Source organism: Empidonax traillii, unplaced genomic scaffold (genome assembly GCF_003031625.1).
Source record: "Empidonax traillii isolate 1590-97213 ecotype Southwest subspecies unplaced genomic scaffold, ASM303162v1 scaffold352:size1026972, whole genome shotgun sequence".
Taxonomy (NCBI): domain Eukaryota; kingdom Metazoa; phylum Chordata; class Aves; order Passeriformes; family Tyrannidae; genus Empidonax; species Empidonax traillii.
The window spans coordinates 170,506-189,298 of record NW_020955545.1 but is presented as its reverse complement, the minus strand read 5'-3'; the positions used below and the strand labels follow the sequence as shown (position 1 = coordinate 189,298).

The window sequence follows — 18,793 nt, the reverse complement described above, 5'->3', positions numbered from 1 at the left end:
ATGGAGAACAGCTGCACAGAGTTTACTCCTACATAAAAACACTGAGATAGGTGCAAAAATTAACAGCAGTATAGACTATGCTGGTATCTTCTGCTCTATGGTTAGGAGGTCTGCTGGCATAGCTACATACTAAAGTGGGAAAAAAGAGTGAGAGAGTGAGAGCTCGAAGTATCACCCTTCTCTTCCCCCTTTGCCTTCATTCCATGGATGGGCACTGGATTCTTCCTTGCTAATCCTGTGGCTGATATTTCCACAGTATTGCGAGGGCTTTACTAAAAGGGCTGAATAGTAAAAGAAAACACAGTTAAATCTCTCATAATTTGGGGGTAGGGAGGGGGAGGGGAGGGGGAAATGAAAACCAACAAAAAAACCCTCACAATCAATTTATTTTAGTATATTCATCAATTAATTATCCACAAAAGCTTTCTTAGGTGTTTGACCAAATATGGGTTATCCTTTAGCCAAAGAGAAATTACTGACATAATTCTCTAATGCTTTTCACAAACTTATCCTTCAGGAACTGCTGAAATTTACATTTGCAGTGTTGTGAATGACTAAAGAATGTCTTAATTGCCCTGAAACAGTCTGTAAAGTCCTATAAGGTAGAATACAATAATTCGTTCTATCATTTCTATTGTTCTGCTGAAATTTTCTCCTCTGTGAACTCAGCTTTATTAAGCAAATTTGCAGCAAGTCCCACTTGGTGCGCAAGGATTTCATTGTCCTAACTAACCTCCAGAGCACTGCCAGCTGGAGGCTGTGTTGTCCTAAAATGGCATCTGAACATTATACATTTATTTTTTTGCTGACATGCTCTGTTGATAGTGAAAAAGACATTTCTAAAGATTACTAATTTAAGTTTAAAGATTAGACAAATGTCGTGCCTTACTTTGAGTTAGGATGATGAACTAACTGCCAGTTTCATTTTTTTTTCAGGCATATTTTTCAGATTGTTTGTGGAGCAATTTATTTACAAGTAGAGGGGGAAAAATTGAATGATCAAATGGAATGAAAATTTAAATTAAAACACATCATTTAAATAAACAGTAATGAATGCCAGAAGTAGATTGATTGTTGCTAGTTTCTCACTGCCAGTATAGCAGTGGCACAATTATACAAAGCTTTTAACCTGTCAAAAGCAGAGTTACAGAATCAGATTTTAATCGGTTTCATCAATACAGACCTCTACTCCCTTTACCTTTGTGATATGAAATAGTTTTTGATTACAAGATTTTGTAGAATTTCTCAAGCAATTCCACACATATATATTACTAGCAATTTTTTAACATGATTACTTCAGGGGAAAAGACACCATTGTGTTAATTGTGCAATTCACACAATCTCTAACCTAGATGTAAATCCTGAGTCTGGTTTTATTGAAGTCACAGTCAGTGTTCTGTATATGTTCAGAGCAGAAGTCAAACAGGACCACACAACAGAAATGGAATGCTTCATACACATCAGGGAGCAGAACGAAGGTTGCGTGACTCTTTCCTGACATTTGGGCAAATGTAATATTATCTTAATGGTGGAAGGTATATGGATTATATGAAAATTATATCTATTTGTGTGCATTGGTAGATTTTATCATTATTTATTTACAAGAAAAATCTTCTAGGCACCACCAAACATCTCAATCTCTCCAGTCTCTAGCATTCATCATTCTTTCATGGAGATAATCAATCTGCACTCATCAAAATAATTCCCCAATGCATGAAATTAATAACAAGGTTTTGGATGTCTATTAATATTGTGCTAAAGATTATGAGTTGAAGTGTTTTAATACTTTAATTTAATTACAGCAAAGTAGAGTAGCATGAATATGAGGGATTCTAACCTCTATGTTTTATTATGTCTGATTTACTTATTAAAATGGAAATAGAGTTAGATCTTTAGTAAATGCTAGGACTGTAATTATACATGTGCATTCAGCACTGTGACTCAGTGACACATGCAACTAGCCCAGTCTTACATCCCTGACAGATTTATATCACACAAAAATTCTGCACTGGGCTATAAATCACTAATGCTTGTTGACATGATCCTTTGGGGTAACGAAGATAAAATAAATGCTTATTTAATATGGGGCTTGGGGTAACTTTGAGATTCACTAGAAAATATCAGACATATATAGGTTTTGTCAGGATCTATTTTGTACATTAGGTCTACAACCAATGCCTCTTAGGCTATGTGAGTGTAGTTCATAGCTGTTTGAACTATGAACAATAAAATTCAGCAGAGGAATCTAAAACTGAACTATATTCACTATGAGATAAGCACAACAACCATCAGCCTATGGAATCATCTCACTTTCTTTCTGCCCAGTGAATAGTTGAAAATATAGCATGAAATACATGATGTCAGGGACCTGCTATAGCACAATTCCTCATCCTGGAAAAGAATGAACTCTGAGCCCACACTGGGAGTTTGTCTAATGTCCTGAGTTACAGAGCACTAAGAGAAAAAGGGAGGATACAAGGGTGTTTGTCACAGAACTCATCACCTTTATTAAAAATGCTGGAAACCAAATTAAAGCAATTTGTTTCAGATTAAATGAAACATTTTTTTTTTTAGTTAGTTTTTTGTATGTTTGTCCAGGTTTTAACACTCAAAACATTTTTTCTGTATGCCAATAATGATGTAGAGAAAAGTGAGGGATTTGGTGATCAAAAAAAACCCCAAACCAATTAAAATGCTTTATTTCATTTGGCCAACGAAAAACCCACAAACCCCAGTGAATTACTCATAAAGTCCTGAACCACTTAACCCTTTCATAATGCATGTCACACAGGGCTGATGAATTATGTATATTGCTGTTTAATTTAGTCTTGTGGCACAGCTGTACTGTTTATCTAACAAATAATGGAATAGAGTTTGAGAACAACAGCTCTACACATTAACACATGCTTCGAAAGTTACTGAGTTTGTAACTGGAGCCCAAAACTTTCAAATTGTCTCTTGCTTCTACTTGTAGCAAGTAGTATGATGTAGCAAGATGTTTCACTGGTCTAGAGAAAGCAGAATTAAAATGAAAACCTACTACCAAGATCCTGGTTTCACGTGTCATCCTGTACTTATTCTAAATAACAACAAAATGTTAAGCCCTGATGGAGTTTAATGTTTCCTATATTGTGGGCTGCAGATCAGTTCTGCTGTACCATTGTAGCTTTATTCCACCCTCTCCATCCTGTTTGAATTATCAGTTTGGTTTCCCCAAATGTAAGTAAAATACGTCAAAGTAATGCTGTCTACCCTTAGTTCACATCTCTATATCTTTAACATTATAAAAAGATCTGGAAATTCTCCAGCTAAAATCAATTTTCCATTGAGACCACAGTTTATAATGCTTTTTAAAGTGTTGCATTTTCATCACAGAGACGGATGTGGAGGAAAGGAAGTGTAGGAAAGGATATGTAGAAAGGAGGTGTAGGAAAGCATAGTGCTACCTACCAAAGTATGGCATATATCCCAGCAACTGTGGGAGTCAGGAGGATTTAGATAAGCCATTCCCCTAGGCACTATAGTCAATAGAAAGACAGAGGCATCTCCAGGAAGAAATTCAGCTCATCTAAAAATAAGTGCCTAACATGGCTGAGCTGACAGGCTCGGATCACTGATTATAGAGCATTCAGAAGTTTTAATTTAGACAGATGACTCTTGGAAACAAAGTCAATTAAAATGAGTTTGGTCCCTTTCCCCAGTGCTTATGCACACTGTAAATGGACAGTGGGGAAATACCAACATATCCATGGGGGCTGATCCTGATTCAGCAAAGTCCTGGAGCATCTGCTTGTGTCCTACTTTTTCTGAAGCTCCTGCACTGAGAACATTGTATATGTTCCTTGGAAGACAACCTGTAACTCCTAATGGGTGTAACAAGACATGTCTCAGAGATGTAATTCCTCTGAGGATCTCATCCTTATGGTAGGAGAATGTTATATTACAGTTTAACATATTAACCTTACCCTCAGAACACACAGGATAAAGAGAGTTCCCCCAGGGATCATCCACACAACTGAGTGAAATAATTTGTGATTGCAGAACCAGAGGATATTATGTAAGGTACATGTAAAGCTCCCTTTGACATCAAGTTACCACTGAGCTTTCTTACAACTCAGTCTTTTAAAAAAATATTTTATCTGTATAATCACAAGCAACAAACCCGAATATTTACTTCCCTTATAAAATAAACAGGAATTTCAGCTACATATTTTTGAGCTGGATTTGGCATTTAGTGCCAAAACCCATTTATTGGTAATAATCTCTGTGTGTGTTTAGTTCTAGGTAAGATCCGAAGTGCTGTTGGAAGTGCTCAGCTCCTCATGTCTCAGAAATTCCAGCAATTTTATTGGCTTTGTCAGCAAAATCTGGTAAGTCACTATACCCGGCTATTCTTACAGAGTTTAAGGTTATCTGTCCACAGAACTTTATAATTTAATATTTTTACTTAAAAAACAACAACAGTAGCATTCTGAAATGTTATTTTCATGTCCCACATTTTGTCTTATTGCTCTCCTTCTTTAAACTTTATCCTTAAGTATGGTGCTAGTACATTTTTTTTTAAGCAAATACGTAATTCGAGTAGTTTCAGTCTGATTATGTTTTGTCTTTTCTGTCTTTATTAAAATCAAAAAAGAAAATTAAGAGGGAACTAATGCAAGTTTTTTGAGACATAATATTATGGCTTATTTTTGTAATACCCTAATATAGCAACTATATTTCAGGAAAGAAAGGAGAAAATTTACACATTACAGTAAGTGGAGAATAGTAAAATAGAATAGTGGAGAATACATGATCCAGCTTTCTACCTACCTGAAAACAGGACTGATCTTGGAAATGAGATATACATAATGCTCATAAAACTGAGTTGCATAATTTGCATTCCCAATTATATATAAGATATCCTGGGGCTAAAGGAACAGATGCAGTATATTACTTATGAGAGTTACTGCTATTGTTCTGGAAGTTCATTAGAGACTAATTCAATTCTAAATGTTATCTTCATTAATATGACAGCAGCCATCAGTGATACAAACATTGTGGCAAGATGATACTTATCCATAGAAGAATGTAATTCTTCTAGCTACAGTTGTTGGTAGAAAACCTTTCATTGATTCTCTCAAATATCAAGTGTAACTTTCTCCTTCTGACTATCCCCACACCTCATATATTGAAAGTGCTGAATTCTGTTGCACTCATGACAGCAGACAAGACCTATACATCTGGTTAGATGCTTTTCTTTGCTTGTTGGCATTTGCCACAGAACTTTTATGGCAGAACATCCATTCTGCAGAGACCTATTTGCTACTTTCCATCCATAAAGTTAAACATTCAGAATTCCTGAAACAGAAATCAAATATTACTGAGAAAGTTGTGCCAAAAAGTCATACCTTCTGATAGAAAATAATAAGATACATGGTCCTCATTAGGAAAGGATCCAATTATCCACTTCAAAGACTCTGTCAAAACAAGAATTTTAATAGTTGCTACAGAATGACAGAGGAAACATACAAAGTCAGGCAAGCAGATGATCATGTCTGTATTATCAAATACATCATGTGTGTTCTCTATCTAGTAATTTGTTTCATATAAAAAGTAGGAAATCTTCATCATTGTCCAAAAGTTTCTCACTGCAAATTTAAAAATGCCCTCCATTACCTGATTAAGCTATGCAAACTAAGATTTGGAGAGCCTAACCTCCACTCCACTTCATTTATCTTCAAGTGGGCCCAGCTCTTGTGCCGAGAGCATTACTGTGATAGCAAATGCAATTCCTGCTCAGCACGGCTGTCAGCTATTTGGAAGTGAGAACAATTCATTACTGCAAAAGCAATAGGAGCACAAGGAGAAATCTACAGCTTTGCAGACAGCATGACCAGAAAGCTGGCAAGATTTTACTTCTCTCTTTCTTATTTGGATAATAAACCTTTGAACTCCATAACAGCAGCTTTATCCCACTCTGGAGATTTAGACTCTGAATATTCTTCAGTTTCATTAAACCAGTAATGGGCTCTGCAGAAAACAGCAACTGCAAGTCTGGACTTTAGGTCATTCATGTTTGGAGGTTTTTCTCCCTATGCCTAATGATAGAGTTTATTGCTAAATAGTCACTTAGTGTATACCCACAGCAGGCTTTCCATATGCTCTTAAGGCAGCATCTCAGTGCCCCATGGGAATGCTGCCAGCTTGTGTGTTCCTCTTCTTGAAAACATCCAACACGCACAGGGCTGCCACACGGCGGTTTCATTGACAGTGTTCAGCATCTCTAAGCATAAATGTAGGACAAAGAACAACAGCTTTTAATTCTGCCAATTCAAAAGGCAGCAAGAGTTTAAGAAGAGAAATACACTTACTCAAAGTGAAATTTAACCAGGAAGCTCACCCATCTCCTATGGACTTTTCTAAAGAGTCCTGGGAACTTCAAAAGGCACATTTGATTACACTCTGGGTTAAGACCTCTTATCAAAGGCCTTAATTTAAGTTAAATTTACAAAAACATAAGTTTTGATGAAGTTTTTTTTACAAATCTGACTGGCTATCTGCTACGTGCATCCTAACTACTTGGAAAAAGCCTATTACCCACTAATAACTTCTCCCTTCTAGATTATTCACATTAGTTCTTGTAACCCTCGTTTTTTTTACCTTGAAGTGTCCTCCTGCATAGTCTCTAGTCAGCACAGATCCTGCTCAGCTGGTGAGATCATTGCTCAATATGTCATAGTTGCGGACAAAAACAGAGCAGCTCGAGCAGCAGCTAGGTAGGTACTTGTTGCTTGCTCTAGGCTTCCTTCAGGAGGGCTGCAAAGCTGAATTCCAAGTACAATACAAATAAATGAGCAGCTTCTGAGAAGAAGCAAGTTTAAGCCAATCTTTTCAAAACTTAGTTAGCTGTAATAGTATTCATTTGTGCCAGCATTTATTTGCGAACTGCAGATCTGTATGAAGCAGAAGGCAGCCCTCTTGTGTCCAGAGCACACATGGCACAGCTCTGTGCGAGGGCCGTGCTGGAGGCCATGGTCTTAACAAATACCATGAGCAGAGTGGGGAGCACAAAGGTACAGAAGAGCAATTAGCTTTGATTCAGGAGGCAGTGGCCTTGCAATGGGTGGCATCATTTTCTGGCTGTTTAGAGCAAACTGGGGAGAGTAACTGAGAAGACCAGGCTGGAGGGAACAAATTGCAAGATAAGATATACAGCTGTGGGACCATCCTGACAAATTTCACACAAAGAGTTGGGTCCTAAAGCCTGAAATATTGACCTCTGTGGAGTAACTAACACTACTGATATAAATTTTAAATCGTTTTGTAGTAAATTGGGATCTACTCAATGAAGTAGTTTTCAGTAAACACTAATCTGGAGTTGCAACCTTTCCCAGAAGTCTGGTATAATCTTTATGGCCAGTTCTGTTAAATCCCTGGAGCTCCCTATGAAAAGGAGACTTTCTTCTAGAGAAGAAGACTTCTAAGTTGTTCTTTGCTCAGATTCTAAAAGGGGTCTGGGTATGGGTATACATATTGTATTTAATATCTAAAATGCCTTTCTCCACTAGATTTGTAAAAGGTGGGGCACAGTGCCTTGCATCAGCAGTTACAGCAGTGATGCTAACACAGTAAACTAGTCATTACAACTTTTGCCTAGGACTGGGGAGATCCAGAGTCCCTTTGGCCTGGTTTTGATTCCATCTCTCCCAGCCATCTTAATGGCTTCTGCCTAATCTGGAAGGAAAAGACATCTCTCCTCTACCTTCACAGACATATTTACCAATTAAACCCTGTCTCATTAAACTGAGAAAGCTATCTTCCTGAACTAGTACCAATGCTCAGAAAGCATAGGGCTAAAAGTCTGCATACAATGTTGTATTGCAATTTTTATCCAGCACTGGCAGCAGGTTAATAATCAAATAGAGGGTCATCTTGCTAATTGTTACGAACAATGTTTGCTCCATTAAGTCTTGTGCACGTAGAGCCAATTAATTGCAGTACCTGGTGCTAATGCCTTCCCAGTTCCTTTGTGTGATTCAGCTCCCTAGAGAACAAAATCCTACAATCCCCATCAAAATTTCATACTTCATGTATACATTTGAAAATGCAAGCCAATGTAAACACTGAGTTCAGCATAAGCTGACAAGTCTTTGTGATATTGTTTTGTCTTCTAATCAGCTATCGTGAATGCAATTTTTAAACAGAAAGACTTCAGGCTGTCTGGAATAAAACCCACGTTCCCCTTCCCTTTAATAATCAGCAGGCAGAGGCTGTCAGCTTGTTCCTTTTTAGAAATGCAGGTCAGCACAGCATATGGTGTAAGGAACTTCCCATGCCGCAAATTCAAGCAGGCTCACATGTGACATCCAGCTCATTCATGTTTGGGTTGTGTAGGAGGCACAACTTTCCAGTCACAGCTTCCAGCTGTAAAGCGCGAAGGGCCTTAGCACTGAGCAGCTCTGCAGAAATGTAATCTGGCACGATGCCTTTCCTGCCTCAATGCACAATCTGTAAAGCCTCCTGGTCTATTCATATTCTCTCCTTTGCTCCTGACAGGACCCGAGTGCCATGCCGAGACCAACTTCCCAGGATCTAGCAGGTTTCTGGGACTTACTGCAGCTCTCCATTGAAGACGTCAGCATGAAGTTTGATGAACTGCACCAGTTGAAACTAAATGAATGGAAAATAATAGAATCACCTGAAAGGAAGGTAAGCAGACCACGGACAATACCATTTACTCCCCATTTGTAGTCCTGCAGTCTCCTTGTGTTAAATACAATAATGAAACATGATAGGCTTCTAACCCTGGAAGTATTTAATTGGCATGGCCCAATTTTTACATGGAAACTTCCATCAGATGTGAGGGGGTTTGTCTTTTAAACAATGTTGATCTTAACTGTTTAAGAAATAAAATGGGGTTTGCTAAGTTAGTTCACTCCATAACACTTTTGTTCAAATTATTTCTATTCACATTCTAAAGGCTAAAACTGACATATGCTCTTATTAATTCAGACTGAAGACAATAGCCCAAGAATTCAAACAAAGTAAATTTGGCACTCTGCTACATTTGGGGCAGCCCAAACCTGAGCACTTCAGTGTTTAACCCTGCCTGCACGACACAACTGATAGTAAACCAGAAATGAGATGGAAGCATATGACAAAACATAGTGCAAGTCATACTAAAGCTCAGCCCACACAAATCTGGGGGACAAAGAGTGTTACTGGCAAACTGCCCACATTTCTGCCCTGCAACTCCACCATGATGCTTACAAAACAAAGGTGGCAAATTGCCCATTAAAGCAATGTAATTTTGAAACTGCCTTTCCCCTCTCTAGAGCTCTGTCCCTTACCCTAATTATCTTGCTATCCTTGCTGATTATTGTATCAGTCAGATGAAAACAGCATTTGGTTTGAGTCAGTACTGTTGGCCTCAGGTGAATACTTGTTTGGTTTGGGAGGAATTAGGAGGCATTTTGACAACTTTTTCATTTCTTCATGCTCCTCTTGGATTTTAATTTTCAGCCAACGGGTTGGTGGATGGTGAGTTTGCAACTCTTGCTTACTAGTGACAACTGGAAGTAAGAAATTATTGTAGTGACAGCAACAGTGATGTTCCTAAGAGGGAAATAACTAAAAGTGGAAAAAAACAAAAGATGGAACAAGAGGAATGGAGCCCTTGTGTTCCTGGCAGAAAACAGGAAATAGAGAAAATAAAGACTGGAAGAGCTGGCTGTCATGGGGAATAGCATCTTAGGCTGCTGCACTGTTCCTGTTGAATATAGAACTATGTTTTTAAATAACCTTAGTTATTTAGTCTTGGCTATTGCATTTTGGTAGTAGACTCAGAATTTTTTTTTTTTAAAGACCAAACAATGAAGAGTCTGTAAACCATAGGTGTATCAGTTCAATTTTTGTATTATTTGAATCCTGCTGTGCATCGAATTAACTGTGTTCTCCATAAAGAACAGCCCATACTCTGTACGATTACCATTACTTTAAGAAATAATATAGCAAAAAGATCAATCCAAATAACCATAAATAAACATGGGAAGTTGTGGAGTCTCCATCTTTGGGGCTATGTAGTCCAGTATTAAACATGACATTAGAAACCTGGTTTAACTTCAACATTGTGTCTAATTTCAAATGGGCTTTGAATGAGGATTGTATGAAATCACCTCCAGACGTCCATCGCTTCTAATCTAAACTACTGTACAATTCCTTGATTCTGCAGTGTCTTTTTAAGGCCCTCATCATATGATATTTCACAGTCTCTAAATGGAGTAAAATATCCATTTCATACTTCAAAACAATACTTGATTTAACACCTGCAGAGAGATTTACAGATACTTTCGTAACAAAATCTACTAACTTTCACTTTATAATTTGATAATTCTTCAGAATAATTTTCTTTAAAATGGTCCAGGCTGACAAGCAGAATAATTAGCCCTATGTTCTCTCTCTGGTTAGCGCTTGAATGTTTCCATTTAGCAATTCTTGGAGGAGACTAAACTAATAGACATGTATACACAGCTGCTATCTCATATCCAGCTGAGGCTAAACTCAGTATGATTAATTTCATCTAAAATCCTGTCCTGCTAATCTTAGAGAGTCTTTTCACTTGATCAGACCACACAGATGCGCTGAATTCTTATTGGAGAGCCAGTGTGTGTTTCTGTTTATAATGAGTGTAATAATGTGTCAGCTAAAATTAAACAAATCCATATGAAAGTGAGGTATGCAGATTGCATGTGCCGATACCTGCAAGGACAGTAGAAGGAAGAGCAGTCCTTTTTTCAGGCACAGGACCGCAGAATGTGTAATGGTTGTCAAAAGGGGTTTTGTCAATGTCCCTAGTGGGGATAGCTGTTCATGTAATCCATTAGTCAGCTGATGGGCAAGCAGAAATTGAGCATGCTTGATGTATGTAATCAGTATTTTGCATTTCATGTCTTCGATGTGCATGCTCTGCTGAAAAGTACCTTCTGCACGCAGCTCACCCTTGGTTTTAATGCCCTATTGCAGGAAGAAAGAAAGATTCCTCCTCCTGTACCAAAGAAGCCCCCAAAAGGAAAATTCCCTATCACAAGAGAAAAATCTCTGGACCTACCCGACAGACAGCGACAAGAAGCTCGGAGACGGCTGATGGCTGCCAAGCGAGCAGCCTCTTTCCGGCAGAATTCAGCCACAGAACGTGCAGACAGCATCGAGATCTATATCCCAGAGGCTCAAACCCGGCTTTAAAGACAGAATGCTGCAGAGTTCCTTTTTTAAACAAAATGCTTGTACAGTTTGTCACTTACCTGGTAATTTTTGTCTCATTCTCTCCACTCAATATGCCCTTGCTGTTGTGTTCTTTGTGCCATAAGCACAGTGGAATGCTTTTGATTTCCTCAGAATTTGCTGAGCTCACCGCAAGAATGACTTCTTTTGTATTGTCTGACTTACAATCAGCTACAATGGATAGGGCTTGTCAAGACCTGACTTATCCAATATATTCTCAGAGGACAACAAGAAACACCTCTTGAGATGGAACCCAGCTTACTTTTTTGTTATTTATATTTTTATAAAATGTGTGATAATTAGGGATAAGAATAACAAACTATAAATGGGTGCATCTCACCATTCACTAGAGGCATTAGCTAATCCAAGTAGAAGGTGCTACAAATGTAAAGAGCAGGAAAGAAAGAACCCATTTATCTCTTTGACCTCCAGTTTCTTTTCCTAGAACCCAGCTAACATATTTACCCATGTGCTCTGCCACTCTTTTCATCTTTGTTACTGCAAAATAACATTAGGCCTCTTATCTCATGTCAAGTTTCTGGAGATGAACAGGGATACTCAGCCACTAAAACTCCAAAGTTCATCAGAAACCAAGAAGCATACAAGTCTGGTCGTGGTGGGAATGTCCACTAAGAAACATTTGCTGTTAGCAGCATAACAACACTCTGAAACCTAAGCAAATTTGTAATGCAAGAGGACTTGAGTGATGGGTGAAAGAAAATGGAAGCCTTAAAAAGTTAGATCTTCTGTAGTAAGATGTGTAAAGAAAAAGTTTTACTTGCTCCTTTGGAACACTCATTGCATTTTTAACAGTTCTTTTACATGTTAACATTTATTTTATAAACCTTCTTTCTTTCATTTCAAGAGCCGTGCTACATGTACTATTTAAAACTCTCAAATTGTTATAACAATTGAGTTTCCAGGGTATCCTTGAGAACAAAAAATCTTGCTTGTTTAAAATGCCAGTTGTGATGTTGTAAACAGTTTAAGAAATATGAATGTGAGTGGTAAGTATATATAAGTTTAAATGGTTATGTTTAGGTAAAGGTGAACTGTGGTCTACAGTTGTATTTTTTTTAGAACTATTTTTCTATGCAGTATCATTTATGGCAAGAATAAACTTCTTGCTTGCTTCAGACATAGAAAAAAAAAAAAAAAACATGACTCAAGAGATAAGTGAGTTCCAGCCATGGAATATAAGGAAAATAATATCTTTTGAAGCCTCACATTATCAGGAGAGAAGTGGCAACTTCCACAGTCAAGAGGCTTTAATTTAAAACAAATTAAGACAGAATTATTCCACTTCACCTACCTTCCAGAGCCAACTGAGCGATCCAGCACTTAGAAGTCTTCAGGTGAAGACGCAATAAGATGAGAAACCTGCAGCCCCCAGTTCCAAGGTTTGAATCCTACTGAACACAACTTTAGGTCAAAACAGTGTGAACCCAGTGAGACAAACAGCCCCAGCTACCGCATTCCCTGTTTACCTGCTTTAACAAATGCAATGCGTTTAGCCATAGGCAGAACAACTATTTAATTATACTTAAGCACTTTGGTTCTTCACCTGATGAGCACTTTAAATACAAATCCCACACACCCCGCAGCCTGATGGATGACTGAAAACATGAAGTATTGTAGGTTATGCAGATCTGACATTGCTTCAAATCTGTTTTCTTTTGTTTGCTTTTTTCTTTTTCCTTCTCTTTTTCCTACAGTGATTGTTATTAAGCATGACTTCTGTCTTTGGAGCACAGCAGATAAAGCATGCTTGGCTTCAAGATATGAATCTTTAGAGACGAAGTTTTGAGAAGTTTCTGTGAGAAGAAACCCCTGTAAATTGAGCCTGATATCTGGTGTATATTTTACCAAATAGCCTTAAATTATATTTGGAAGCAAAAACCAAGACGAATGTATATCCTTCAAGAATGCAAAAAAAAAAAAAAAAAAAAAAAAAAAAAAAAAAAAAAAAAAAAAAAAAAAAAAAAAAAAAAAAAAAAAAAAAAAAAAAAAAAAAAAAGAAATCTCTAAAATATTCTTCTATAGATGAAAGCATTATATTTCCCTTCCCTTGCATTTTTCAAGGCATTTTCTATTACGGAAAGAGCAGAATTCTAGGTAGTGTACAATATTGATGCTACTTCCTATCATTGTTGTACTATTTTAAATACAAAAGTACGTGCAGACATTGGCATCTTTAGTCTTGAAAACTAGTATCTTGAAGTGGAGCTGCTAATTAGAAATACCCACACAAAACCAAAGTCAGTGTCTTTCCTAGACTGAAGAAATTTAAAAGAGAAACACACACACCTGTACAAGCATATATATATATATGGCAGCTGATATGTTTTATCTAATTTTCCTGTTCACTTTGAGGAGAAATCACACTTGCCTTACTCGCTTGAACCCTCCCACCTGCAGCAACAGGTCATGCGATTAAGACAAGCTGTACCTGATCCTGCTAGCAATCAGACTTTATGAAGATAAATTCTACACCCAAGAGATTGCAGATAAGCTGAGATCCCAGCTGGCCTAATGATGCAGACTTGGAGCAGTCTGTGTTTCACATTTCCCATGCCTTTATGAGAAAATGTTCAATAGAAGATTTAGAAATCTATGATTGCTGTTTGTTAGACCTTGGTCAGGAAAAAAAGAAAAAAAAAGCAAAACCACAAAAAACAGCAACCATAAAGAATCAAAAGTAAACTAGATGCCTACTAAAAAATCCGATAATATATTATCTGTGCACACTGCATTTTGAAGTGCAATATATTAACTTATTGTTGTGGTAAAATTATATCATTTAAGGCAAATAAGCCATTTCTATTTACATATTGTACATCTGGTTAGTTTAGAAAAATTACATTACGCTTATCATACTTGTGTTGAAAATAAATCAGATTGCTTCACTATATGACATGCAAAACACTGCATGTAGTATCATAATACACATTTAACCAAAACAATTGTAATCTGACCCCACATCATAAAAATAAAATTCAGTTACCAAAATAACGTAGAAGGAACATAAATAAACAGAAAGATAGGAACTGGTATACTTTCTGCTTTGAGTTCATGGTGTAGATCCACACAGAGCAGCTGGATACATCAAAATAGTCTAGTGTTTAATTAAATATTAATGGGACTAATATTTCTTTTAACCCATTAAAATTGCAAAATGTCCCTGTTCAAGTAGTCATTGCCTGTAAAACAAAAGTATAATAAATAGAATTCAGAAAATTTAAATAAAGAAAAAGGCCAGACTGGTAAAATAGTTGATTTTTGCCATACTTATTTTTCTTTGTATATTTTTTTAGATCTTTAAATTCTTTGTGTTTTGGTGAAGTCCATCATGAAGTATTTTATTAGTTTATGTCAACCTGATTAGAATGGCCTTTGGCAGAATGCAAAGACTAAAAATATCATACAGTTTAATACCAAACAATGATATTTTAATTCATGCTTAAACCTTGACGCTATGTTAGATTTGAGATCTATCAGGAAGGAATTAAAGTGTGCATAGGAAATTTTATGGATTTCATATATGTGGATAGATAGACATAATCTACATTTCATATAATAGAAATTATTTGTTTTAAAGTAAGCCCATATCCTGCTGTATCAGTAAATTAGTACTCTCTTTCTTCAGCACTCCATTTAGTATAAAGTGAAGGACTGTTTGGTCATTGGGAGGTTTTGCAAGGAAAAGAAGTAACTGCTACATGATGGTGCCACACGTGATGTGCCCCACGTGACCCGCAGCCTCCTCGTGTCCTGCGGGAGCAGTACCCTTGAGAGGCTTCTGGTCCCATGGCACCTCAGGCAACACTGCCACTCTGTCCCAGGCCCTCTCCATGCAGGTCCACCCTGGCCCCCTCTCCCAGAGCAGCGTGCCTCCAGATCAGCCCAGCTCAGCCTTTCACGCTCAAAGCCTTGAGCCTGCCCTGTCCAGCCGGTGGGTTTGATGTCCTCCTCAGCATTTCAGCAATGGCACCGGTGGCAGGGGGCACACTGGGGGCTCACCCATCAAGTGTTGGTTTGTGCATGTCAATTTCGGCTCTGAAGCTGGTTTGGCAGCTCCAGGTGTCAAGCTGTGAAACAGAAGCCTCATATTAGAGACTTAAATGAATTTTGTGAAGCAATGTTACTCCCTTTACTGTTCCTAGAGCATCTTATGATGTAAGGATACCAAGCATAAACTGCGTTTGAGGTGAGGAATATCAGCACATGTGTCTAGAGAGGTGCTTCCTGGTGTATGACAGGTTGACACCCACATTTATACAGTGCCTTTCATCCAGAAGGATCTCCAAGCACTTTATTAGTCAACACACAAACGCTAGGTTGGGCTGTAGCTGGGGCAGGTAACCTGGCATGGTGGAATGCTGGGGGCTCTCCTGCCTGTCCCCATGCTGCTGGGGAGTTTCCTTCCACAGCACCCTTCCAGCACCTGAGAGGACCTTCACAGTCTGAGCCTGTGTTGAAGGAGAAGCAAAGACTAGCTGAACTGAGAGGAAGACCTGAGCAAAGCATAAATACGGACGATGCTGTTACCATCTCTCCAGGGATTAGGCAGGGAGTGATGAGCACCAAATTAACTTTCCAGAACAGTCTCTGCTTTGTCTGTCCATGATGATGGCAGTGAGGTCCCTGCAGTGGAGGAGCTCCCTGGGAGGAGACCCCTGGTCCACGCCAGGCTCAGGAGCTAATACTGCCTGCACCTGAGCCCTCTCGGTCAGCAATCTTGGCAAGTCTCCCCTCACAAGAGCATTTTCCCCTGCTGTCTTAGCAGGAGAGCAGGAGAGATCCATCCGGGATGCATGCTGCAAAAGCAGACTTCCCCAAGCACCCTGTTCTCTCCCTGTGTCTGCCCTCCAGCCCAGCTAACGTGAGGGATGACGTAGGGCACAGGACTTAGGCATGATAATTGTGCTTTGGTTTGGGCAACTGCTCTTTAATGAGACCCAGCTCTAACCCTAAGGGTTCTTTGTATGGCAGAGCAGCGGGGACACCTCTCTCTGCATGGACAGAGGAGACGCCTCTTCAGCAGTGGAGAAGCTGCCATTTCATACTGCATAGAACAGAAAGAGAATATATACATATATCTATATATATAAAAATTTTTCACTGTCATGGTCCCAGACAGCTGGACCCAGGAACCAGTCAGTGCTCACATTCCTGTAGATTGTGCCATTTCCTTGCAGCTCATCCTCAACACTGACAGCCGTGGCAGATTCTCTGCCTACTGCAGCCCCACGGCCCATCAGCAACTATTCACCATGTTCACCTCCAGGGACTATTTTTGGGAACAGCTGTTTTATGGCATACTCATATGCACTCATGAGTCCTGACAGGAATTAAGCCCTCTGTATCCACAGAAATTGCTTAATTTATCTCTGAAATGCAGCTACCTCAATGGCATAATGCTGTAGCTGTTTAACTACATAATAGGCTGCTCAGGACAGCAAGTATAAAATAAAAATTGAAATGGAATGTTGCCCAAAAGAAAATTTGGCCAGCATATTTAGTCTGATTTAGGCTTCTCTTAATGAAATAAAATTCTAATAGCTGTGAGAGGCCATGGCATTCATAACTGAATGTCTTTTCCAACATAAATGATTCTATGATTCTATATTAAAAAAATGTATTCCAGATCTCTTCTCATTAAATGCATATTACATTTCTTAAAAGATGATTGCAAAAGAAGACTTCATGTTCACAGATCCACCTGACCATATACAGCTTTTCTCCCATTATCCTTCACTGCTGAAAGAGAACTGGGCTTTTGAAGTCAGGTCATAGATAAGTTAAATTAGTGGGTCTACAAGGCTTGCTTTGTAGCTGAGCAAACTCAGAACAGTTTTCATCAGCTGGCAATTTAATTCTATATTTTATTAAGGCCAAATTGTTATTTTTCTAAGTTGGTTTTGTTGGACAGGATTTTTTACTTCTCTAGGTACAAAATCACAAATATTTTCACCTAAGCTTAAATGAGGGGGAGGCTTATTTGAATATATGGTCATTGTTTACCAACACAGCCCATTGGTGAGGAATTTTCTTCTCCTTTCCTTGCCATTCTTTCATTGACCACAGTATTTCACATTCCTAAAGCTCAACTGTCATACAAATTTCTTATTTGTGAGACAGACTATTGCAGAGCTTAGGGCTAAGTTCTGTTCCCCGTTGTATCAAATTATCCATTGAGTCAAAGCTAAGAAACTGAAACCAGAAAGAAATGTCAGATCTGAACCAGTATAATTCAGATCAATGTCTGACTCAGCAAGACCTGCTGAGGTAGGAAGGACTCATTCGACTTAGCAGGTGCATCACTTCTTTGTATGATCTCGTTCTTCCTTTCAGGTAGATCGCAATCAAGCAGAGGGTTCAGTATTGGGTTGAAATGTCTGTAGGCAGTCCTGACAAAGAAATGCTAGCTCTGTTTATAATTATCCATGGAATCCACATACTCATATCCATGTTTTGATTTACTCTTTGGAGGTTTATTAATATGGCCATCTTGTTTTAAAAGGGCTCAGCATGTATGTATTGTTTAGTTCAATTTATATATTAATTTCCTGACTGAAGAAAAATTCCCTTTCAAGTAGCCTGGCTTATATGCTCTAGAACTGTTCTTTCCTGAAGAAAAGCCACTATGGCTGTGCAGGATTTTCTGTACAGAGACAAAACTCATACTTTCATTTACCATGTGACATGCCAAAATAATCAAGTGTGGCCTAAGGACTAAATTAAATGCCTCCTATAGAATTTCAAGGAATGTTAGAACCAGGAAACTAGCTGTTTAGTTATCATTAAAAGTATATATAAATATATATAAATATATATATACATAAGAAATCGTATCAACAATGAGGATGAACTGAGTGCCAAATATTCACCATCTGTATAAAGCTACACTTCACTAGAATTAAACTATTTTATGTAATTCTCTTTCTCATGCTTTTATGGTTCTTTTGATAAATTCTATTTAGTAGCATGCAGGATACCTAAATTGAATGTACAGTATGTTGTTTCATTGCTACAATAATTTCTCGCTTCTCAGTAATATCTTCTTTACCAGAATGTTATTTGTTACTTTGAAGGCATATTTGAAAATTGTTTTATTATTGAGTTATTCTTTTTTCATGGTTCTCTACTCACCTCCAGCTGATTGTAAGAAAATGTGCTTCACTATTTTGCCCCATGGCTCTTTTATGAAGCTGCCTCTTTCAATTGGTTTATGTATTGTTTATGTTCATCTCCTGTAAATAATTCTGCAATTAAATTTTTTGAGAAAAAATAGAGTACACTCTTTATTACTTTCCAAATTTTGCATTAGGTAAAATACAGCATTTCCAATCAGACAATTTGTAGGCAACACTAAATTATTACTCTAGACTTGTGGCCTTTGGAGTGTGAGGAAATTAATTTTTTTAAAATATTTTTTATAGGATTTTAGCTGAATTCAAAGGAAGACACATAAAATCTGAAGGAAATGGAAAATAACAGAATCAGCTATGCAGTGGTATCGATGTGTTTT

At 37.9% G+C, this 18,793-nt stretch overlaps 1 protein-coding gene across 17 annotated transcripts in view; it reads left to right on the top strand.

The window, feature by feature from the left end:
- Positions 1-18,555, top strand: part of DLGAP2 (DLG associated protein 2) — a 457,096-nt gene extending 438,541 nt beyond the window's left edge. For 14 of the 17 annotated variants that reach the window (XM_027892449.1, XM_027892447.1, XM_027892446.1 and 11 more), the window contains 4 exons: positions 4,279-4,370; positions 8,539-8,691; positions 9,505-9,522; positions 11,005-11,416. In XM_027892449.1, coding sequence (XP_027748250.1) covers positions 4,279-4,370; positions 8,539-8,691; positions 9,505-9,522; positions 11,005-11,223 — 482 coding nt within the window. In that variant the 3' untranslated portion in view covers positions 11,224-11,416. Of the gene's footprint in view, positions 1-4,278; positions 4,371-8,538; positions 8,692-9,504; positions 9,523-11,004 lie in introns of all 17 variants that reach the window. The other 3 variants (XM_027892460.1, XM_027892444.1, XM_027892443.1) reach the window with 2 other exon arrangements.
- Positions 18,556-18,793: the final 238 nt, after the last annotated feature.